Genomic DNA, 25,482 nt, shown 5'->3' with positions numbered 1-25,482 from the left:
GGGTTCTTCACTTAGCCCAACGCTTTTTAATGTCTACATGTCCCTGTTGGCCCTCCTGATCAAATCTTTTGGATTTGCTCTGACATCGTATGCAGACAACACTTAGATTGTGGTGTCCCTGCTCCCTGGGCAAGAGACGGGAACTGCAAAACAATTCCATGACTGTATGGAAGCAGTGGGTAATTGGATGACACAAAATTGTTTAAAACTCAATTTGGGTAAGACAGAAGTCATTCTGTTTGGCAATGACCCCAAGCTCTGGATCCCAAGTTGGTGGCCAGAGTCGCTGGGCGTGCTTCCAATTCCTACTAGGAATGTAAAGAACTTGGGTGTCCTGATTGATGATAAACTCAACTTTGAGGACCAGGTCAATGCAGTTGTCTCGGCAACCACATTTGCTCTCAGAACATGCAAGAAAATCTTGCAGTTTCTACCTAAGGAAAACCAACTTACAGTAGTGACGGCATTAACTATGTTGTGGTTGGACTACTGCAACAGCCTTTACCTAAACATTCAGGAGCGATTACTATATAGACTCCAACTTTTACAAAATTCACCAGCCAGACTGCTCACAGGTACAGCTAAATATGCTTCTGTCTCCGGAGATTTCAGAAGACTGCACTGGTTGCCCGTTAAGAAACTGGTGCAGTTTAAGTCACTCTGTACAGTTTACAAAGCTCTTCATGGTACCGGGCCATAGCATCTGAAGCAGCAGTTTCAGTGGTATGTCCCCAATAGACCACTCAGCTCTCTAGGAGCAAAATTGGTAACTGTCCCCATCTCTAAAAAAGCCAGCTGGGGAGGTAGGAGCTTCCTGGCAGGTGCTGCCAAAGCATGGAATACCCTATAATTTCATCTTAGAAATTGTCCTGATCTACTGGCATTCAGGAAAGCCTTAAAAACCTGGCTTTTTGATGTTTAACTCCGAGCTCTTAATCAAATGTCTTTGGGTGGCTTGTAGACAGCGCCAGGACACCTTTGGGTAGCAGTATGCGCTTTAAAAATATTATAACATAACATAACATGTGGGATGTAGTAGGGTAGGAAGAGGACGTGGATGAACTGCACTAGGATTCAGAGTAATAAAGATTACCAGTAAATAATCTTTGCATTGCAAAGAGCCCAGAAGGCAGCCTTGGTAAGCACCATGGAATAAATATACTCTTCTGTTAGCTTACCTGCTTTGTCATAGACTACCGCAGAGCAATCAGCATGAAGGTGAACATCGATCTGAAGCAGGAAGGCCTCTTTCGGGATGAAAGAAGGCAGCTGTCCATCACTACCAATTTTTTGTGTGTCTTGAAGTTTCCGGTACTTTTGCTTTTTTGGCTAAGGTTGAAAGACCACGAAACCAAGAAACTTTCTAAACTACAACCAAAGATGTTGGATAATGACGGAGAGAGTGCCAATGCCTGAGGAATTCCACTTTGCATTTTGGCTTCACATATAACGTGGGATAAAAAAAATAGCATCCATGTTTACTAATTCATTGGTGCATTGAACCTCCTCTATGGGGCAAACAAAATAGACTAATAAAAGCCAATAGTCATAGCACAGAAAATGACTGGCCTGTCCAACAAATTTGGAAATTGTGAGACACCCTCCATCTCCTGTAGCTGCTGCCTGATGTCAGTCAGAGATGGTTCCATTCCTTGCCTTAGCACAAACCTACATTGATGTGTATTCAAAAGTGTATGGTGTTCTTGGTGCCTTTAGAGGTGTTCTCATAGGATCGGCTCCAATACCTGGCTGATAATTGTGAGGGAAGGCCTCATCAGTGACTTGCAAAGCCCAATGGATTAAAGTGGCCTTTCTCAACAGATGTGTCATTAGCTATGCAGGGCATATGCAGTGCCAATGATTGCAGGTGGGGCCCACCAGCACTTATTTTTAGGAACAAGAGGCCCTATTATGTTTAGGTTGCACTTTAACTGTTAGCACCCTGCGCACCTTAAAACAGGTGTGTTGGGTGCAAACCGGGAAAGTGCACCCTATTACATAGAATACGCTGCCCTTGAGGTGGCCGCGAACTTGCGCTGCTCTGGGGGCAGCCCATTCAGGTGAAAAAAGGAACGGCTTTGAAGCAGACGCTCTGTTTTTCACTGTGCAGGTGGCAACCTGCCTGCACTTTTAATGGGGATTAGAGATCCGTTTGCAAGTGGGTGCAATGAGTGACTGTAACCACCTGCAAGGGGATGTCTGTGGGGTCCATTGGACCCCCCTTTAACCCATCCAGAGGGCTTCCTCAGTGTGCCTCCGGACAGCTACTTTGTCTCTGTGCCCACGTCTGTAATACGGCGCAGGCTCAGAGGCAAAGGTTTCCCGCATTTGCATGTGGCCACGCCCCCATGCAAATCAGGAAACTCCCTCTGATGATAGTGCTGACGCTTTATGTCCTCCAGCGCTTTCAGAATTACAGAAGGGGACACACAAGATTCTGCTGCCCCTTCTGTAATGCCAAGTGCCCCAGGGGTGCGCAAAGCGGACACAAACCCCCATTGCACCCCTGGGGCACTTCTGTAGTATGGTCCCAGGACTTGTTTATTATGATCAAACTTTCATTCGTAACAAGAGAAAGAAAGGCAGAAAAGGGGGAAAATGGAGCACAAGAAAAACAGGATTATTATTATTATTATTAGGTTTTTGTAAAGCGCGTAGTCACCCGTAAGTATCCCAACGCTAAGATCCAAACAGACCAAAGGGTAGACCGGGGGGAAGGGGGGGAGGAGGGAGATCAGGGGAACAGGTGCGTTTTCAGCCGCTTCCTAAATCGGAGATAGTCTGGTTCCGTCCTGAGTTCACGGGGGAGGGAGTTCCAGAGATGGGCTGTGTTGACAGAGAAACGCCGTCCGCCCGTGCGCACCTGCTTCACTCTGGGGATAGTGATGAAGTATTCATGGTCTGAACGGAGGGCTCTAAGGGCTTTGTAGGGCCTGATGAATTTTTTTAGGATAGGGGGTCCTTTGTCCTGTAAGAGTTTATGTGACAGGCAGAGAGCCTTGAACGTCACTCTCTCTCTCACAGGGAGCCAGTGGAGCTGTCTCAGGGCTGGTTTAGCGGAGGATCTGGCCGGGGTGTTAGTGAGAATCCGTGCCGCGGCATTCTGGATTCTCTGCAGTTTGTCAAGATGACTAGAGAAAGCAGAGAGGGTGAATAATACCCTGCAAAAGTGAAAGACAGAGACAGGAAGCGTCTGGGGCGGATACAAGAGGCATGAGTTTGACCCAACACTACGCATCCTTGGTATTTGGGAACCCTGATGTTGAACAGCACCGGTGATGAGCTTCTAAGAAAACCTTTGGGCCCGGCACTTATTATTTTACAAATTAAGCACCTCAGCTAAGATCTCAAGCTAATAGGACATATTAATGATCAGTGTGATGAACCCACTGCTTCTAACCAATCCCTCATAATAAAAGCTGAGAAGGTGGTCTTCACTTGATGGGCATGAGGGAAGAACTGCCTTCCTTTTGTCAGTATAGAACTTGTGTGTGTAAGAGGCAAACTAGAACCGCTGCTGATTGCCCAATGCTGGATTTGTGGATGATGGAAGCTTGCTGACGATCGTCTGCACCCTGTCTAAGATAGTGAAGTTTGACAAAACCCTTTCAATAAACAAAGTCAAAACGATCGGCGTCGCCATTGCTTCTCTCTACTGTGACAGTTTCTGGGTAAGTTACATTCTCCTGCTATTTTCAGATATTCAGTGTTCATGGGCACTGGGAACGTGGGTTGGACTCTTTGGCCGAGTTTTCTGATCCTTATTCTTTTTCTATAGAGATGGACATATGTGCACTCGTGTTTATGAGTTTTAAAATGATCAGTCTCTCGTCATAGTCCATTGTTTCACCTCTTGGTATTCAGTAAGATCAATTTCATGATGATCATTCCTTAAAAATGAGCCCTAAATGTCAAAAATTGTCATTTTTAGATGTTGATATTGTTTTGCAGTATAAATGATGCATTGACACAGGGTCGTTTTCATTGTGTATGTTTGCAGGCAATAAGCGGGCCAGTGCAGCTCAGTCGTCAAGGCCTCCTCCCAACTCTAACCAGACCTCCAACGCTCAGGCTGCCCAGCAAGGTATGTGGGGTTCACTTTGTGGCATCGTCCCCAATTTGTGAGGCAGATAAATAATTGTGGGTGAAAATGAGATGGGGTAACATTCCATACCGCGCTCTATACACAATCTGTCACATAAACACACATATCTCTTCCTCACACACACACACGTTCTCTCATAGCACATGCACACAGAAGTACATTCTCTTCTCACGCAAAAACACTCTCGAATATATTCCAATACATACAAACACACTCTCTCGCTCTCACACACAGACACATTCACACACACACACACACACGCTTTCACGCACACACACTCTTTCACGCACACACACGCACACACTTTCACGCACACACAGCTGCATCTCACATCTTGTGATCAAACCTAGGGGATAATTTTGAGTTGGGCGGTTGGGGTGTCAGACAACTGGTGTGACAGAAACATGCGCGACCTCCTTTATCACCGTGGCAGCCTGTGGACTGTATGATAATTTTCCTACTACACTGATGGGCCATTTTTGTGTCACGTCAAGCGGGCTGCCGAGTCATAGCCTGCTCGGCATTATTGTTTGTGCTTTTCAGACTTAAAACCACCCCAAAATAGAGTGTGGAAAGGTTGTGTTTCTAATAAACATCAATAAATGATCAAACAAGCTGGGGGTTGTTTCCTAACATGACAGGACCAGTTCTGCTTTTTGCTGCTGAGTTAATTTGTCCCATGGTGGTCCCTGGCGGGAATGTTGAAAGGCCTGCCCTAAATAGAATGGCTTCTGATATTCCTTTGCTGGTGGCCAGGATGTGGACGGGCGCCAATTAAAGATATCCCATGGGTAGCTGAGAGCCTGTCACTGGGACTACTTTCTTGCTTGGGATTTATGGCTTTTAATATAAAGGAAATAGAGGCACTTATCAGGCTGGTCCACATCTGAATGATGCATGAAAGGTTATCTTTAGACTTTAGACGGCACAGAGGTTAGAACCCAAGGTATAATTGAATACATAGCATTTTCCATGGCTTTAACGTGCGCCCTTTGTTTACTTTTTGAGTTCTTCCTTAACTGGAGTAGGTGAATGCTGACAGGCACTGCATCTACCTGTTATATGAAGGGGTGTGTGCTGAGTTAATGAGTGTCACTCCATAGCTGAAGTTCGGATTTTCCAGTTCAGCAACTAGAGCAGATCATCAATTGCATGTTGATGGATGTGGTGTGGGGGTAGGTGTCGGGTGGTGGGGGGAGGTGAACAATTTGATCTAGTTTGGCTGGGCTCACAGGTTTAGCATGTTCAAATACCTAGGGTAGTGTACCCTCAGGAATATTGATTTCTAACATTTCTGATTGCATTGTTTATTAACTTACATTCTTTCTGTTGGTGCAGTGAGGGTTACTGGTTTATGAGTGGTGTGGAACTAACCTAGGCAAGTAACTCACTCACATGTTCCAGAGTGCCTTGTGCATTGTACAAAAGCTAATTAACTTTGATCCTGGAACCTGCTACTCAAGAATGTTACTAACACGGTTTAGGTTTGGAACCTTTTTCCGTATAATCACTTTCCCATCCTGCAATAATTGCTCGAGGGAATTGCCTACCTGCCCCTGTGATGATTCATCTCCCCAGTCAAACTTACATTGTATTTTATTTTGTAAATTTTATGTTGTTCCACGGAGGATCATCTTGAAACCAATCCTCAAAGCGTGGGGCCACCGCTCATGCAGAACAGCCTATGTTAGACTGCAACAGCTCGAAAACGATACCGTGGCTCACGCTATACCTAGCTTTTTACAATTACAGGTTAGGTTTAGAAACTCTATGTAAAGTTTTCTACTTTTGTACACATTAGTATTTATATACCTTTTTAACCATCTGTTTTTATCAAATTGGAATTGCTTGGACTGTAATAATAATGATTTTAAAGTTTAGTACCTCTGTAACACTTTGTGATTGTATGCTCCGTCTTAACTTGTATGCTTTTATGAATTCATTCTTGAAATTCGAATAAAGCTTTTTGAATTTGAATTTGAATTTGATCCTGGATTCTAAGGTACAGAAAATGGAATGCTTCGAGTGCAGGTTTGCAGGTCACAGGTGTCTTATCTAAGTCCTGGAGGGCCAGATCCGAGAAACATTTTCTGGATATGCAGGATGTACACAAAAATACACATTTACTTACAATGACTTTTAAATTGAACTGAATTGCAAAGTTAGAGATAATCCTGAAATCATACTTAGCACTGACCCTTCTAAACGTACATTGGAAACCCATCTTTGTTGGTCCATCTTACTACATGTTTCCATGCCCACCGTAAACTATCAGCAATCTTCTAACCACACCATCATAAGGGATCTTATTGGCTTCAGCTGGTGTTTGCTTGGAAGAGGAGTAGGACCATAACATTGATAATGATAAGTTGAATCTGTTCTATCAGCGTCTCATGTACTGGGCTTCGACTGGTCCCAGATATAGTGGTCAGCTCATTGGCCGTATGTTTACCTAGGAGTACAACACTAGCATTTTTATTCTGAAGACATTACATTTCTCCTCGATTCAAGTATAGATGTGGCCTGGGCGCAGTTATCTTGCTTGTTCTTTAGCTCTAATCTCCAGGCTGACATGTCTCTTCACGCCATGGGCTTGCATCTGAAACCCAAACTTCAAAAGGTTGAACCATGAGACACAAATTGCTTTGTTTCACCCCTGAGGCGGAAGCCGGGGGCTCTCTATGCTATCCCTGTTGCCCACGGGCATTTAATAAATTGATTGCTGAACTTATTTTTTAAAAACTATAAATATTTTAAATTGCTCACTTTTACCAGCTCTCATCACTGACCCCTCGGTGCGAGAATCACGTTGTTCCGAGGCCCCTCTCAGCCGTTCCTTGACCGGTACAGCCGATTCAGGTGCTGATGCCGGTAGGCTAGGAGGGGGGACGCCATCTTGGGGGGAGGAATAGGGTAGCGGTCCAGCAGTAGGACGCTTCACGCCCTCCTCCACACTGGATAAAAAGATGATGTTTTCCCGTCCTCGCAGCGGGCACGCTGGCGGCGCGCCAAAGGCAAGCCCGTCTGCACCGGTCCGCGCCTGGACCGCGCCTAGGGCCACCCCCCCTGTACCACAGCCGTTAAAACCCAGGTATTACAGCGCGGAATCCCTTCTCAATATAAGGCCCTTAGGACCTGGTTGCTGTTTGCATTCTTTTAATGCCCTAGAGCTACCAGCGCTTTGCCCAAGGTGTAATAGGACCCTCAAACCGGGGCAGCCTCAGGAAGCGAAGCAGGACTATTGTATGCTACTATTGAATTGTAGATCCCTTCCAAAACATAAGATAGAACTCGCTCTTCTGTTGGAAGAACGCATGCCAGATGCAGTCTTTCTCACAGAGACATGGCTTACGACGGACTCTGACCCCGAATTATCACCAGCCCTTCCCTCGGGTTTCCAAATTACGCGGCAGGGTCGCCCCGAGGGGAAAGGAGGAGGCTTAGCCATTATATATAAAGAACAATATCACTGTCGAGTCATTCCTGAATCAATCCCAGATTGCGAGAGGCTAGCTTTCAGTCTGGAATTTTCCCCCAACAACAGTTTTTTCGGTACTGTTGTACATCGCCCCCCGGGACCCTCCAAACAGTTCCACAGCCACCTTCCGACCGTCTTAGCAGAACGAGCTAGAATTTCCTCTAACTTTACCTTGCTAGGGGATCTGAATCTTCATTTTGATGTTGCCATGGACCATACTGCTATGTCACTTATAGATGATTTAGCGGCATTGCAGCTGACCCAACGAGTAAAAGCTCCCACCCATATTAAAGGTCACTTGCTGGACCCTGTGTTTAGTAATTGCACAGAGATCGCGGTGGGACTTCCAATTCCCCTCCCTTGGACCGACCATCTATTGGTGCCTCTCACCTGGACTATACCTAAGGTAGTACCTTCTAGACCTATTGTGAGGAGTGCCAGAAGCTGGGCCAAACTAAAAGTCGAATTATGGTCCAGCAGACTTGGGATGGGCTAGCCCTCCTACAATGAGAATCCTTGTGTAGCCAACCAGGAATTTGAAGACTGGATAGCACAGTCTATCGAGGCCACGCTTCCTCTTAGCAAAATGACATTGAAACGCTCCCAAAAAACTGCTCCCTGGTATTCAGAGTTCCTTAGGGACAAGAAACGCCAATGTAGGAAAATGGAAAGACGCTGGCGTTTGGGCTACGCATCGGACGATAAAGCCCAATACAGAGAGGCAATCAAAATCTATAAAGCTGAGGTCAAATCTGCACAATCCATATACTTTGCTGATAAAATTATACAAGCTAAGTCCAAGCCCAAGGAGATCTTCCAAATAGTGAAGAAGTTGACTAAACTCCCCTCCCCTATCACGCACTTGGACAATCTATAGCTCACTGCAATAACCTGGCAGATTTCTTTTCTCAGAAAGTCACTCAGATCTACTCTTCCTTCCCCTTCATTGTACCTGGGCCTATAGCTCAGGACCAGACAATTGGGGAGGATATGCCATTTCAACCCCTCACCACGTTGGATCACTTCCCGCCACTAGACCCTGAATCTTTAGCTTCCATAGCCTGCAAAGTAAAATCTGGATCTCCATGTGACCCAGCACCGCCACAAATCATGATGCGGGCACTTCAGGTTATTTTGCCGACCATCCTGAATCTTCTAAATGCCTCCATCTCTTCTTGTACCGTGCCGCCTGCTTAGAAGCGGGCTATGGTGCGTGCTCTGCTAAAAAACCTAATTTGGACCCCGCTGACTTCAGTAGTTATCGTCCTATCTCTCTGCTCCCCTGGGTAAGCAAAGTTCTCTAGAGGCACATCAACTTCCATCTGATGTATTTCCTCGAGAACAATCAGCTCTTAGATGCTTCCCAGACGGGCTTTAGACCTAGGCATGGGACAGAGACTGCTCTGCTGGCAGTTACCGAGGCAACCAGAAAGATCTTGGATCAGGGAGGGTCAGTGGCAGTGATCCTCCTTGATCTAAGCGCGGCATTCGACGCGGTTAGCCATGACATCTTGCTGGAACGCCTGTCAAGTGTCGGAATAGCTGGCGGAGCATGGCTATGGCTCAAATCCTTTTTGAGTGACAGGTCTTTCCAAATTTTTGATGGGGACTCTGTATCCTCAAGCAGGCCACTGAAGTGTGGAGTCCCGCAGGGCTCCTCTTTAAGCCCTGCGCTTTTTAACATCTACATGAGACCACTGGCTGAGGTTGTGCGTCCGTTTGGCATTAAGATCATCTCCTATGCGAACGACACCCAGCTAGTGGTCTCCTTGGCGCAGGAGCCGGGCCCACCATCCTCATGTGGTCTGTCAAAATGCTTAGAGGAGGTAAAGAGATGGATGACTTCCTCTCTCCTTAAGCTGAATGGGGACAAAACGGAGCTGATGCTCCTGGGACCTACTAACCCTACTGCTGTCAACCCTTTGTGGCCTTCATGTCTTGGTACCCCCCAATACCCAGGGACAATATAAAAAGCCTTGGGGTTTGGCTGGACAAGACCCTCTCATTTAACACTCAGGCCACAAAACTTGCGGCTACTTGCTTTGGCCCCCTAAAGATGTTGAAGAAAGTCCTTCCCCTTCTACCGGTGGAGGCAAAGCAGGTAGCCATTCAGGGTTTGATTCAGTCCCGTTCGGATTCTAATAACGTCCTTTATCTGGGCGTTCCGGAATATACACTGCGCAAGCTCCAGATTGTGCAAAACTGTGCGACCCGCACCGTGCTCCAGCTGCCACGAAGGACGTCGGCAAAGTCTGGCCTGCACAGCCTGCACTGGCTTCCAGTGCGACAAAGAATCGCCTTCAAGGCTATGTGTATATTCCACCAAGTTTTTTGGGATACGGGACCTGCCATCATTCGGGACCTAGCAATACAATATCAACCTAGCAGAACCCTTCGTTCTAGCCAGGCATGTAATGCTATAGTCCCCAGGATAAAAAAGGCAAGAGCTGGCGGCAGGATGTTTATTCACAACGCCGCCAAGCTGTGGAATTCGCTTCCGTTTCAACTTAGATCCAATACAAATCTTTCCACCTTTCGAAAGCAGCTAAAGACTTTTCTTTTCAAGGCCTCTCCTTAACCTTTTTTTCCTGCCTTTTAAGCAATTTTATAGCCGGCCGTTGGCGCTTGGACGCCCCAGGGCAGCAACTGCGCTTTATAAGTTGACATTTCATTTCATTTCACGTACAGATTGTCATGTATGGTGCTTAGGGGCACAACAGAGGACCATCGCCTTTAGGACTCAGTGGACCAAGTTCTTATCCACACACACTAAGGAATGTCCCTTTTGGGGAGAGACTGAGTAAACTTTAGAGGTATAGAAATCTTTGTTCTGTCAGAGTACAAAACTTCGGTCTGTGTGCACAACTTTTATGGATTATCCTTCTCTCAATGGGTACCAACGAAAAAGCTCAATAGAAGTCTCTTAGCTTATGTTTAACTAAAGGGTGAGCATGGAGACATCTGCTGACATGGTTAACCAGTAAAAATACTCTACAAACTGGATTAAATACTCACTAAAGGCATACGGTTGCCAGACTATATAGGAGATGGCATTACTAGCTAATACTCCCCTCATTAAGCTTACATCAGGTTGCGAGAGTCTCCATGTTAAAACATTAAAAGGGGTACAGCGGAAGGTCACATTAGTTGCCTGTATTCACTCTTCAACAGCAGGATACTAAGCAGAGTGTTCTATTAAATTCTTCCGTAAATGACACCTGATGAAGTGGATTGGTCTGTGTGAAACCTTCCTCCAGCAGCAGGTGTCATTCTGCTGTAGATGAAGCACATATACCACCTTTACATTTTTGTGGCCATCATGTTGCCCAGGTTAACTTTCCCATGTCCTGGAGGATGAGAGGACGCTTGTGCTGATTCTCTAAGCCTCAGAACCACATAGACATGTAGATATTCTGCTAACCTTAATCCCAGTGAGTAAGGCAAGTCCTACTGGCTTCACAATCTCATCTATGAGCAAGTGCAATGCTTGACCAGCATTTGCGCATTCAGGACACGAGCAGCATGTTTGGCGTACATCTGTTATGTTATGTTATTTTTATTTGTACCGCGCACAGCTGCCCCAGCAAAGGGGCGTCCTGGCGCTTTGAGAAGGTAAACACAACACAGCATTAAAAGCGGGCAGAAAGGAGAAGAGACACAACAGATGAGCTAAACAAATAAAAAGGTCTTGATAGCCCGTCTAAACTGAAGGAGCTCATCGATGGCCCGGATTTGTGGAGGGAGAGAATTCCACTAGCTCGCTGCCAGGACTCGAAAGGAGCGGCCACCAATTCTGCTCAACTTAAAACGCGGGACCACTGCTAAGTTCTGGCCTAGCGATCTAAGAGTGCGAGAGGGGACATAGGGGATCAGCAGTTTCTCCAAGATTTGTGGGGAAGTACCCTTGAGGATTTTAAATGCAAGGCAGAGAACCTTGAATCTAATCCTCTGCTGCACAGGGAGCCAGTGGAGAGAGCGCAGGGCATTGGACACCGAGCACCGCCTAGGCAGACCTGTCACCAGTCGGGCCGCAGCGTTTTGAACCCGCTGGAGCCGCAGAAATTCTGACTGGTTAACCCCCGCCAATAGGGAGCTGGCATAGTCCAGCCTGGACAGCACTGATGCTTGGACCACCAGCTGTCTTGTGGGTGCATCAAAGAATTTGAGGATGGGTCGAAGTCCTCTGATGATGCCATAGCAAGAAGCCGCCACCTTCTTGGTATGACAGATGAAACTCAGAGAAGGATCAAGCCACACCCCCAGGTTTTTTATCTCTGCCGCTGGGAGGGGAGTCACACCCGACTCCGAAGGCCACCATTTGTCACCCCACAAAGCCACCTGTTTACCAACCACCATAATCTCCGTCTTCTTGGTGTTTAACTGGAGACAGTTGGAATTCATCCAGTTAGCCACTTCCCGCAGACCATCACAGAACCTGGGAGCCTCCAGGTCTGAGTCCCCACTCAGTGTGACCGCCAGCTGCGTGTCATCTGCGTAAGAGACCATGGTCAGGCCCCACCGCTTGACGACCGCAGCCAACGGTCTCACATACAGATTGAAAAGGGTGGGACTCAGTGATGACCCCTGTGGGACTCCCTAGTCTAACGGGTAGGATGACGACTTACCGGGCGGGATCGCCACCTGGAATGACCTATCCGTAAGGAAGGATCGAAACCAGTGCAAGGCGGAGCCAGAAACGCCCACCTCCTCAAGACGCCGAATCAGAATCCCGTGCGAGACCGTGTCGAAGGCGGCACTGAGATCTAATAACAATAGTGCCACCGTCCGACCGGAATCCAGCACGGAACGCAGTTGCTCGACCATCGACAGAAGGGCCGTCTCCGTGCTGTGACCCGCACGGAACCCGTTCTGGGTAGGGTCGAGAATGTTAAGCCTACTTAGATGGTCTGTAAGAGTGGCATTCACATGGGCCTCCGCTATTTTCGTGGCCCAAGGGAGAAGGGAGATAGGGCGGTAGCTTTCAGGTTTAAGGGGGTCAAGGGTCGCCTTCTTCAGAATTGGCGTGACTACTGCCTGCTTCCATCTGACGGGAACCACTCCAGTAGAGAGGTTCCTGTGGCGTTAACACCTGATTCCCAAGTGACTGTCCAGAATATATCCATTCATTTCCGGCAGATCCTAGTAGTTAGGAGGAAATAAGGGACCTGACAGACCTCATCCCCCCTCTCATACTTTGTTGTCTTCTAAACTCCCCTTCTCTTGAAACAGGTGAGACTCTTTATTTTTATCTGTGTATTTATAGTAGATGGGTTATTGTGAGCTGCGACTACAAAGAGATCAAAATGCTATCATCATGTTTCTCCTAATGTATGTAAATGTAAGCTTAGCTTACCTGAGATTTAGGGATTTGGATATAGCTCCATCCAGAGTTTAAGCTAACTTTGTCTTGAGGAAGGTTGGATATAAGGGTCTAACTTCCGAAGCAGCACTGTATCATAGTGAGTGGACCACTGTATCAGACTTAGAAGAGTCTAAATGAGCATGTATTGCCATGGTCCTCGTCACAACGTTAAACACAGGACCACACACTGAAATGTCTCTCAAATTAACTCCTATTACTGCATGAGAGGAGTGAATGCATTTAACAAATAGGTTGTTCCTATTGTATATAATCTGTGTATATGCTTGCTATAAAAAATGTGTATAAATGAAATAAGAAGAGTAAAATATTTTATATGTGCCAACAGTAAAAATATTTTACAAAATGGTACATGTGAGAAATGTGCCCCACTCTATTCAATCCCGCTGCATTTTTTGCGTTTTGGGCTACCCGGATTCTGGACTTCTGCTGTGAATCTCACTAACTGACTCTCATTATAAACGTTTTTAAGATGGTTTGGAAGCGCCTTTAAAGATACATTCCGTTGCTGCACAGCTAGAGTAAGAGGCTCTGTGCTGGTTGCACATGAACATGTGCACACATGTGTGCGGGCTGAACATGCTAGATTACATTTAACTCAGCCCAGTATCCGACCACAGTTAGTCTGTCGCAAAGGGGACCCTTCATGAATTGATGCAGACTTGGACAGGCCTTACATGAGTGGGCATTAAGAGTGTAAATGCCTACATCTATATTGATCCACTTAATTATGTAGAGTGCTTTACTGCATTGTACAGTATGAGCGAATTTTGCACCAATCTACATTTTCATCACTGTTAGACAAGAGGCTAGGATGAAGCTCCAACATTATTGGAAATCGTGATGCCGACTGCAGATTTCCAAATGTATGCCTCCTTGTGGCAGATTTGTAATTTTTCTCTGTTTCCGCAATTAATTATATTCTGCCCTTTAAATTGCCTTGCTTGGCCAAGCTAATTACTCTGCTTGCCAGCTGGAGGATCAAAGACCTCCCCACACACTGGGGCTATTTGCCAAATATTGGGCCTGTTCCTGGGAGAGGAAATGAAGAATGAATCTACAAGTGCTGCTCCCCCTAGATGGTTACCCTGGATCTTCTGTGGAGTGGTCCTGCAGGAGTGTGACCTCCAGAAGCAGGGAGCTCATGTCTCCCACTGACTCAAGGATTCTTCAAGTGCCAAAGGAGGCCGGACCTAGGGGAAGTACCAGCCACCAAGACAGGAAACCGGTCCTGGCTAAGGAGGGAGAACAGTCCAAATCTGGCTCCCCACACATTTGGAACAGTTTTAGAGACTAGAGGCCTGGAATACATGCTTTAGCTACCTAAAAGTGACCACCAGGAGCAAATCACATCTTTCCCCATTAAACATGGTACAGCAGGGGCCATAGATTTGTTGTTTTCCTCCATGGGAGAGTTGTCAGTAGGGCTGGAGGCATCCGCACAGGATTTGCAGATTCTCGTGGGAGAGGAATGCATGGCTCCGACTCCATGTAGTCCTCAATAGCCTTAGTGAATGACAAGGTGGGGATCGACACAAAAGGATATCGGGAGGGTCTGTGTGTGAAACCTGCTCCTCATTGGTGCTTTTCTCCTTGTTGGACAGAAAAGAAAACAAACATTGTGCCCATTGTGTTTATTTCCACCATGTCGCTGCGAGGGCCCCAGCTCCCCTCAAACTGAAGAGGAGATGTTTGTGTTGGGCGCTAATCTTGTCTCCTCTGCCTGTTTTAGGGGAAGGGACACCCAACACTGAGCCTCCCACCCATGCTCACCGTGGCCAGAAAAAATTCTGGATACCTGCTTCTGCCTGTACTGGGCGCAAGTGGGTGGGGGAGCAGGTAAAGAATTCAGCTCCCACACCAGCACACAGGAGCATTTCACCAGGAGCCTCCAGAGTCTGGAGGGGTGAGGGGCTCCCCCCAGTCCACAACTTGGCTATACTTGGATGCCCGATTGGAACCGGTCACCCAAAATCAAATCAAATTGAAAGAGCCTCAAAAACATTTTTCTGCAGCGCAAGGCCACACGCTTCAAAAAGTTGACCAAAGGTATACACCAGAATGCACTGGGTCCACTTCATTTGAATATGTAGCATGGTTTGCCAAGAGGAGCAGGGGCACCATAATGCCACTTGCATGATTCTAGGCGGACACCCCGGAACAGCAGTCATTTCCCTTAAAACCACAGAAGCCCTCCAGAAATCACCCTAAGTCTTCAGAGTTGTAGAAAGACTGACTATGGGAGACTTACCTTCACTTTCCAAGCACATTTGGCAATAGGTTATTAACCTGATAGTTCTTGAGTCAAGGCACCCTTTTTGGTTAGTTGTAAGACTGCTTTGCAGCATGTGTAAAAGTTGAAAAAAAACTCTAGCACAAAGTTCACTGTCTAATGAAATGCTTTATTGACAATGACAAAGTGAACAGTACTCATCTACTGGCTTTCACTTCACTTGCCCAACTCCTGAACCTACGAGGGATCTGGCCCCCTACCTGTGCTGTTGTTCCCCGGGCTGCGTGGACGCTGGGAGCGCCGTGTTGGCCGTGCCCGTGAGCCGCTGACCCCTCCCTACCGCCACGCCCCCACTGACTATTGAGGGCTATAAGTTCACTCTGAGGCTACCGTGACGCGGGACGCGCGCGGGACCCAGCACGGGGCTAAGCCCGGGCAAAGGGCAGGCCCTCTACGGCCCTCCAAGGCCAAACAAGACTTGGCTTGGCATACCCTCTAACTCCTACCCTCTGATCCCGGTTTTAAATAACTCTCTACTCACGAGCCTATACCACCGGAAATGTCTACATCTGTAGGTGAGGATCTTTCATCCAGGGTAGGAGTATCTATCCTTGGCCCCCTGGATAAATACTTTTCTAGAGCTATTGCAGATGTCGATAGAGATATTGCATTGGCTGAGCGACGCGCGGCACGCCGCCTCTCTATCGAACTAATAAAAAATACTGCTATTGCCTCCATCTCCAAGGATACAAATATATCACATCTAGATAATGCCTCCATGGAAAATACAGATGCTGACCTATTTAACACTGAGAGTATTCCTTTAATTTTTCAAGTTAGCTCGTCCCCAAAAAATACCAACATGTCGATATCCGTTGCCATTCAGTCAGACCCACCTCCCCCTACCAATCTAATTATTGACCTTATTGTTCTTAATACCCCTATACCTTCAAAGGCTTTTGAACATCCTAGTCCAAGTCTTTTTGGGGCTCAAATAGGCTCGGGGGCTGATCAGCAAGCGCAAATATGAACTTCCCCTCCTGGGGAACCTAAATTATTAACTGATAATAATCCTTCTAAAAACAAACACGGAATCATTCATCCGCCTCCTAAAAAACGAAGGAAAAGAGGCACGAGTACAGCAACGAGTCCTGCTTGTAAAATATTGCCTCCTAAAGTCTCTTTGAGAAAAGAACTACTCGAAATTGTACAAGGGGTCTCGACTAGTCCAGCAAAGATAAACTCTTCCCATGTCCCACCATCTTTGAAAGACTTTATTGATGTGATGGAACACCTTCTGAAAGCTTCACTGCTACCATTAGTAGAGAGAGTTAAGAGACTAGGTGCCCAACTGGATACACTTGTCGAAGGTTCCAAACCTAAATTTCCAATAAGAAAGGATGTAGTAAAACCAATAAACTTAAAGGAGGCTGAAAAAGTAACAACTAAGGTTAAAACAACACCTGCAGTAAATACACCTATTGCACAATTGCCTTCTGCCAAAGCAAAATCAGCGACTACTAAGGTTCCCACTGTTACTGAGAAGATGCCCCAAAAATTACACTCACAGTCCTCTCAAATAAATGTACTCATGGAATCAGCAAGAATAGGGAATGAAAAGACCCATTCCCAGCTGAACAAGGATAAAACTAAACCAACCCAAATTCTACGTGAAAGAAACGTGGATTTACCCCCAGATGCTTCTAATAATGTCATCATCTTAACAGGGGTCTCGCCCGTATCACCAGGAACCCTTGAAAATCATACTAGCCTAAAAAATAAAGTCATCTATTGGCTATGTAATAATAGGCCACTGCCACCTCACATAAACGGTGTTATAATCACTGTGCGGCGAACAAATTGGGTCGGAGCGCGTCCAAAGGACATTAAGGGTGATGTTGTAATTTTTACTTTTAAAGATAGCAGAGTTATCTCGCATATCAGGGACTGGTTCCCCGATTCAAACAGGGGGTCGATTACTCCCAAAATTTTGAATTTTTTTTATCCTGAAACCTTGATGCCCCGTAAAAACTATCGTACAACACAGCTCTATGATAACTACTCTTTTCCCCAGCGCCTTAGACAATTATATAATCCCTACCCCTCAAGGCCAAGAGTCATGGAAAACACATTTCTCTGTTCTTTCCCACATGGTTTTGCCGGTTATGGTCAATGTCCGCCACCTATAACACCCCAGTGGAATATTCCATGTTACAATCAATATGCGCCTCTTTCCGGCTTAGACGATATTGAATGACTTTCCATCTTAGATGCAGATTTGACAAACTGCTGTGAACATCGCTTTAAATATCGACAGCCGAACATTGTGCCCACAAAACACTCAATTGAAAAAACATCTTGGGGGAGCTTAAATACCGATGAGGGTGTATGGTGCCCTTCTCGTAAAAACAGTACCCGGAATAAAGGAACTTTCCTTGAGTCTTTGGACCCTCAAAAAATCTTCAACTTCCTATAGTTGGTTCTCAGCTCGATATTAAAGTTCCAGGTAATACTAGGGCCCTATCTAGATTGGATAGCTATGAGATAGGGAATGGCACTGGTACAACTTCTGATGTAATACCTTTAAATAGTGCTTCCCTCTGCATCGACTTAGATGTTATTGGGACAGTCAGTCGGGTAGATTTATCGGACCCCTTAACTATACTATCCTGGGCAAATCAGGTAAATAACACAGAGGTATCCTACAATCTTCCTGAGAACCGAGCCACATTTCCCCAAATTCAGATTCTTAGCTGGAATGTGGCTGGTATTTCCACTAAAATAGGTCTACCATCTTGGCTTGATGTGGTTAACTCTTACTCAGTTTTATGTTTTCAGGAGACGTGGGTGCAAACCCCGGTACATCTTCTGGGTTTTCAGACCTTCCATTCACCGGCCCTACAGAGTAAACAAGGAAGAAATAGTGGGGGGCTGTGTATATATGTAAATGTTGTTGGGGGTTTGAGTGTTCGTAAACATGTTCTCAGGGAGTCTTATCAAATTATTTCCATTCAAATGGGTAAATCTCTAAACTTGTTAATAATCAATTTTTATAACAACATGCCATCACATGATTTAGAGAAAGTGTTAAATGAACTGACCCATGCTGTTGTGTGCGTCAAAGAGCTGTTTGGGGTGAATGGGCCATTGCCTTTATGGGTGATTTTAATTGTTACCCTTGCCAATTTGCTCTAAGGGGATTATGTGAGTTGATTTCCACCCCTGAATATGAAATTGATGATATCTCAAATCATTTTATGCACTCAAAAACAGGGGAGGGATTAAATAATTTTTTAGCACATTTTAACTTAGCCTTTGCAAATGAGTTATGTTCACCACCGAGACCTTTTAAACCTTTTTTTCATGGAAGAGGCTCAAATTCTATTATTGATTACGTAATTTTTTCTAAGATGCATGCTTCCCTGATATCCTCATGGGATACACTAGACGAGATATATGGTGATCATTACCCCATAGCCTTATCTATTTTATTACCATCTTCCACCATTTGCCACTATTCCCATCCTATAAGCTATGATCAACCAATCACTTTAGGGGCGACAAATGGTTATACCCTTAAATGGGAAAAAATTGACCCTGCTAGTCTCCTAAAGAATTTATTAGAGACGAGGCAGGAAGAGGTGTATACCTGTCTGTCTACGACTGAACACCCTCAAAAAATCCTAAAATCTTTCTCAAAAATACAAGAAACCTTAAAAAAGTTACTTACCCGCCAGTTTAAGCCAGGTCCTTTCACACCCAAAGGATGGTTCGACAATAACTGTACAAGAGCATTAAAGATTTTGAAGAAGGCCTACATTCCATCCCGAAGTCATTACCCGAGATACGTCGGGCTAGATCCTGCTACCGACATGCTATAAAGACCAGGATAAAATCTTTGAAAGCGGAGGCCTGGGAGACACTCCTGTTAACTTGTGAAAGCTGTGATTCCTCAGCTTTTTGGAAATTTGTAAATGCCCCACTTCCGTGGATCAAAATGCCTGAGAGGAGGTTAGACCTGGCAATTGATGGAGACACTTGGGCTGCATATTTCCAACAAATGTATAGCAAACCAAGTCCTTCCGGCATACCTCCATCTGACTTTTCCCCTTTCTCCCATAGTTCCACAATGTCCCAGAGAGAGGGTACCCCTAATATTGTTTTTACCTGTGATGAGGTTATTCTTGCCATTAAGGAGAGCCCAAGTGGTAAGGCCCCCGGTCCAGATGCCATCCCAGTGGATGTCTTCAAGGCCGAAATAGATTTTTGGGCCCCGCTATTAACATCTGTCATGAATTGTGCAAATGCATATGGTCAAATTCCAACTTGGTCAGAGGCCATTGTGGTACCCATATATAAAAAAGGAGATAGGCATTTACCCTCTTGTTACCGTCCTATCTCCTTGCTTGACGCCTTAATGAAGGTTGCGGGATGCATCATTTTAAAACGCATTCATAACTGGACAGAGGAGGCAGACGCCCTTTCTAGACTCCAATATGGCTTTCGAACTGGTAGGGGCACAGTCGAACAGAGTTTGAACTTATATTTTTTAATTTCGAAATATGTTGAGGCTAAAAACAGAAATCTATTTGTCACATTTATAGATTTGAGCTCAGCGTTCGACTGTGTCGACCACAACCAGCTATGGTGTGTCCTTGAGCATATGGGATTAAATTTATCTATTCTTAATTTTATTATTGCTTTATATAGAGATGCGGGGGCTAGGGTGCGGTATGGTCAGAGAGGGGAATGCTCCCCAAGATTCACCATTGCTAGAGGTGTGAGGCAGGGGTGCATCCTAGCCCACCTGCTTTTCTCACTATACATAAATGCTGTTGGTGACTATATGGGGAGTTCTGAATGTGACTACCCTAAGGTGGAGGGTCATCCTGTCCCAATCTTGTTGTACGCAGACGATGCGGCCATACTGTCTCAAACAAGGTTGGGGCTGCAAAGGGCTGTCACTAAATTCACTCTCTTTATGCAAGAAAAGGGTTTGAAAGTAAATATTGGTAAGACCTTTTCCTTGGCCTGTAATAAGGGAATTAAGAAAATCCCATGCTCGATATTCATTGAAGGAAAAAAATAGACACCGTAGAACAATTTTCATATTTGGGTATTTGCTTCCATAGAAAGGTGACCTGGCAGTCCGCTGTAAAATTCAGGAAGCTTGCTTTTATTAGAGCGATTGGTGCACTTCGAGACTTTGCTAGCAAAATAGGGGGGAGACCAGTCAAGCAGCTTATTACCATCTATAAAGCAAAGTGTGTATCAACTGCAATCTATGGGGCTGGTCTCTGGGGGATCGACAACATAACATCCATCCAGAAGGATGAAAATCAGTTCCTAAGGTACCTCCTAGGGACGCCGAAGTCAACGTCCACTTATTTGATTCACATAGAGTTGGGGCTACCTTTCATTTCTGATATAATTAAATCTGAGCCCATTCTTCTATTGCATAAGATTTGGACTATTACAGAGACGGCTTTTAATAGAGAAGTAATTGTTGATTGCCAAAAATTGGAGGGGGCTAAACATATAAAATGGATGTCTTTTGTCAAAAGGTTCTGTTTTGAAATTGGTCGTCCAGAGTTTTTTTCCGACCCATTAAGTTTGGAGCAAATTTCCAGGAAAGCTTTGAGAAAGCTCTTAATGGATCATCTAGAAGCCAAAAGATGGACTACTCAAAAGGACAATAAAACTGTTTTGGCTTTTCAAAGAATTCCCATGATCCAGGGATTACAATTATATCTCGCTACTGTCACTTCTTGTTTCTCAAGAATGCTCCTCTCTAGATTTAGACTGGGCTCCTTTTTTCGGTTAATTACTTTTCCTTCCTGTAATGACTGGTCCCGTAACCTGCCCCCTTGCCCTTGTGATGACATTGCATCTCAATCCAATATTCATTCTATACTTTTCTGTAAATATTATCTAGTACATAGAAAACTTTTATTGAAACCTCTATTGAAGACCTGGGGTTTGCGGTCTTGTAAAGACGCTTTTGACCGTTTACAACAACTGGAGAATAGGGACGTGATACTTATTATGGAAAAGTTTTTGAAATTGCTGCTAAAATTTAGGAACTCATTATGATGTGACATATGAATTTGTATATTTAGTGATTGCTTTTTGAACTTTTTTAATTGTTTTTATGGAAAATGTTAACTCATCTGTTCCCTGTGAAGTTATGTTTTTCTTCTGGCATTTTTCATCTGGATTTTAATTACAAATTGATTAATGTAATGTATGCTTTTATGATATCCTTGTGATAATCGAATAAAGCTGATTTGATTTGATTTGATTTGAACAGTGAATCATTACATGTACTAACGAATGTCCTTGTAATTATCATCCTTACTTGGTTTATGGGGTTGCATTGGTTTATTATGATATATTTCTTCATTTATTAATGTGGTGACATCTTGGGAAATCCAGTGGACCTTCAGTTTGATGAATACACAACATTATGTAGGCCTTGGATATGTAAGGAGTATTGTTGTTTTGGTTTAGGCTCTTTAGGTTTGTGAACTGTTACAAGGGTGTCACCATAGATATTTCCACCTTCCATCATCTATATATTTGTAATTTAATGCATAGTAATAAGTAGTGAGTCCGTAATAATTTACTCTCTCTTTTTAGAAGAGTAAGCACTGGCTGGCCAATGATTTCTTGGGTGTTTGTTGTGTACCTAAGGACTGGGACACTAGCCCACACCACCTTCCCTGAGTTGACTTTGGACTGTTCTGCCTTGCTACCCTGAGAGAGTCAAGCATTATAAAGAGGGTACTTGTTTCCCAGTAAAGGGAAATTGCAGGTTTATTGCTTTTGAAGGACTCACATTCTTCACAACTAAAAAACCTGATTTCTTGCACTACGTATATGATTAACTTTGGTTTGGTGTATTTTAATTCCCTATTGCATATACACACTAAGTAGAATTCAGTTTTTGAATCTAGGTAACTAGTATTTTTGGGGACATTGGGTACATTCCATTTTGTATTGTTGGATACCTTGCCCACAGGCATTCTTGAGTTCTTCTTCTTTAGTTTTTGAGTGTGTTCTGTGCTAGATCCACCTGCAGCTCTCACAATGTGCAATTCATTAGTAATTGGCTTTGCTGGTTTGATTCCAACCCTTTGTCTGACCCTAAACTTCTTTACAGTTTTATATAAAACTTTGAATTCTTCTAGATAGATTTTTATTTCCTTGCCTGAATCCTAATTGTGACAAGACTGTTGATATTTCTTTGGGTTGAGCATTGTTCCTTCTGCATCTAAATGTGCATCCTCCATGTATTTGAACTGTATTTTTATTTGTAAGCGGGTTCCTCAAAGAAATTAATAGATGGTTTAGCGTTTGATGTGAAGAACAAGATATTTTTCAATTTTGTACTTGCCCTGGCTTTGCAGTAGAAGTTAGTAAGCAGGTTTATTAGGTTGCTTATCTGTTTCTAGTTTATCTTTGTCATGCTTTGGGATAGATTGTGATCAGGGCATATCACAGAGGACCATACAAAGTATTTCCCTCCTCCAAGAGTATACCTACTATTGCAATTCATTTCCAGGGGTTGAATGATTAAAGTGGCTTGTAAGAAATTAGGTTATTAGTTTAGAAGAGTAAAAACCCCATTCCAAGAATAAACACAATCCTTGTTAGTGTGGATGTTAGAAATTGGGTCTCTAGTTGGCAGAGGTATGCACCCTGTTCAAGTAGGGACCACAATCCTTGTCAGGCTAAGCTACACACTGAAAGATAACCTGTGCTCACCCTTTGCTAGCATGGCACAGAACAGGCAGGCTTTTCGAAAGAAGCAATGTGTAAAGTATTTGTACAACACGCGCACACACATACAATAACACAATGAAAACACCACAAAAATACTCCAGGGAGATTTAGAAAAATAGAGAATCATTTTATGAATAAAACAGGACCAAAACAACAAAAAGCCAATAAGTAGAACCAGATTGTGACAAGACTGTTGATATTTCTTGGGGTTGAGCATTGTTCCTTCTGCATCTAAATGTGGATCCTCCATGTATTTGAACTGTATTTTTAATTGTGAGCGGGTTCCTCAAAGAAATTAATACATGGTTTAGCGTTTGATGTGAAGAACAAGATATTTTTCAATGTTGTACTTGCCCAGGCTTTGCAGTAGAAGTTATTAAGCAGGTTTATTAGGTTACTTATCTGTTTCTAGTTTATCTTTGTCATGCTTTGGGATAGATTGTGATCAGGGCATACCACAGAGGACCATACAATGTATTTCCCTCCTCCAAGAGTATACCTACTATTGCAATTCATTTCCAGGGGTTGAATCATTAAAGTGGCTTGTAAGAAATTAGGTTATTAGTTTAGAAGAGTAAAAGCCCCATTCCAAGAATAAACACAATCCTTGTTAGTGTGGATGTTAGAAATTGGGTCTCTAGTTGGCAGAGGTATGCACCCTGTTCAAGTAGGGACCACAATCCTTGTCAGGCTAAGCTACACACTGAAAGATAACCTGTGCTCACCCTTTGCTAGCATGGCACAGAACAGGCAGGCTTTTCGAAAGAAGCAATGTGTAAAGTATTTGTACAACACGCGCACACACATACAATAACACAATGAAAACACCACAAAAATACTCCAGACAGGTTTAGAAAATAGAGAATCATTTTATGAATAAAACAGGACCAAAACAACAAAAAGCCAATAAGTAGAACCAGAGTTATTAATTTTTAAAGAATAAACCAAAAATAGTGCTTAGAGGTCAACAGAGCTGACAGGTTACTTGAGGTTGGGCTAGACCAGGCTAAATCCAAAGTTCAGGCAGATGGCGATGGAGGGCTGGCCGGCTATAGAACTGAGCCAGTTCCCGCTGACAAAGTACCTTGGATGGAACAAGCATCGATGTCAGAGACTCGATGCGAGGAGTCGAGGAGGCGCCACGCTGTCATTAATCCTGCGGATAGAGGCCAGCGTCTGCATCAATCCATGCAGTCGATGAAGGCTTTGTTGATGATCCACTTTACAATGCAAGCATGGCGTTGTCGTTGAGCCGTGCTGTCAATCGTCTTCCAGCCACGCGGTCCATCGAGGTGATGTTAACGATTGACTCCAGCATCAAAGGGCAATGCATCGGTTCCAATTGGCGCAAAGTTGGCACTTCGTAGATTTGGATACAGAAACTGCTGCAGAACCGACTTCTGAAGCCCAGGACTGGTTTGAGACCTCAGGCAAGGGAGAACTCACTGATGGCAGAGTGTAGCAGCAGAGATTGTAGGAAATCTTTGATGATCCTGAGACTTCAGAAACAGGAGGCAAGCCCTTGGAGCCACTCTGGGTTAAGGTGAGATGGGTCCAGTCCTTGGCCTCAGCAGGGCAGAGATCAGCAGGGAGCAGGGCAGCTCAACAAAGCAGAGAAATAGTTCCTTCAGAACAGTCGGTCAAGTAGAGTGGCAATCCTTGTAGCACAGCAGTCCTTACTCCTGCAGAGTTCTTCACAGGTCCACTAGTGTGCAGTCTTGGTAGGGTCAAATCCCCAGTACTTATACCCAAATGTGCCTTTAAAGTGGGGGTGGCTCCAAAGCAAGCCCTTGAAGTGCAGAGGTTCCCTTTCATCCTAGTCCTATTTGTTCTGTGGGGCGTAATCAGCCCTTTGTGTGGGGCATAGGACACTGCCTATTCAGATGTAAATGGCAGCTCCCTCTCCCTCTTCCTGCCCAGGAAGACCTGCCAGAATGCAGATGTGTTCTGCCACCCCCCCCTTCCTGTGTTTGTGGCTGGGAATGCATAACTTGTAGCATTCACCTACCACAACGTTATGAATTTTTAAAGTTTCAGGTGAAAATAGCACCAAAAAGCACAAAGCACCATTCGCTGGTATCGGGTTATGCTGCACCATGTCAAAGTCACAAGATCAGGCTGACCTTAAAGGAATGCATATCGGATACAGGGACCAAGTCCATGTGAGGAACCACATCTCGAGCTTCCTATTGCGGGGTTCACAAGTAGGTTGGGGACGACGCGAGGAACGCCCATCACTGGGCCTTCTTGTTGGTGGTTGACACCGGTGGTTGCTGTTTGGCGTGAAGAGCGGGAGACACAGTGACTGTGGTTGATCTGAGGGGCCTGCTCATCATCATGACGGACACAAAACTTTAACATTTTCACCTACAGCTTGGTTTTGAGGCAGGAGTACGCTCTAATGCTAGTTAACAGTCCACATCCTAGGGGCACCTCTTGAGAATCAGGACTCACTCCAGAGACCTGCAGCAGAGCTTAGGCAGGTCCAGTTTGTGCTGGTC

The 25,482-nt window shown here is 44.8% G+C and overlaps 1 protein-coding gene across 1 annotated transcript in view; it reads left to right on the top strand.

The window, feature by feature from the left end:
* The window catches only part of RPH3A (rabphilin 3A), a 1,088,002-nt gene that overhangs the window by 840,505 nt on the left and 222,015 nt on the right, over positions 1-25,482 (top strand). Inside the window, exon 9 of the mRNA XM_078667417.1 lies at positions 4,001-4,084. Coding sequence (XP_078523543.1) covers positions 4,001-4,084 — 84 coding nt within the window. The remainder of the gene's footprint in view (positions 1-4,000; positions 4,085-25,482) is intronic.

The sequence above is a fragment of the Lissotriton helveticus genome, chromosome 11 (genome assembly GCF_964261635.1).
Source record: "Lissotriton helveticus chromosome 11, aLisHel1.1, whole genome shotgun sequence".
Classification (NCBI taxonomy): domain Eukaryota; kingdom Metazoa; phylum Chordata; class Amphibia; order Caudata; family Salamandridae; genus Lissotriton; species Lissotriton helveticus.
Note: the sequence above shows the minus strand (reverse complement) of the source record. Positions and strands in the feature narration are given on the sequence as shown.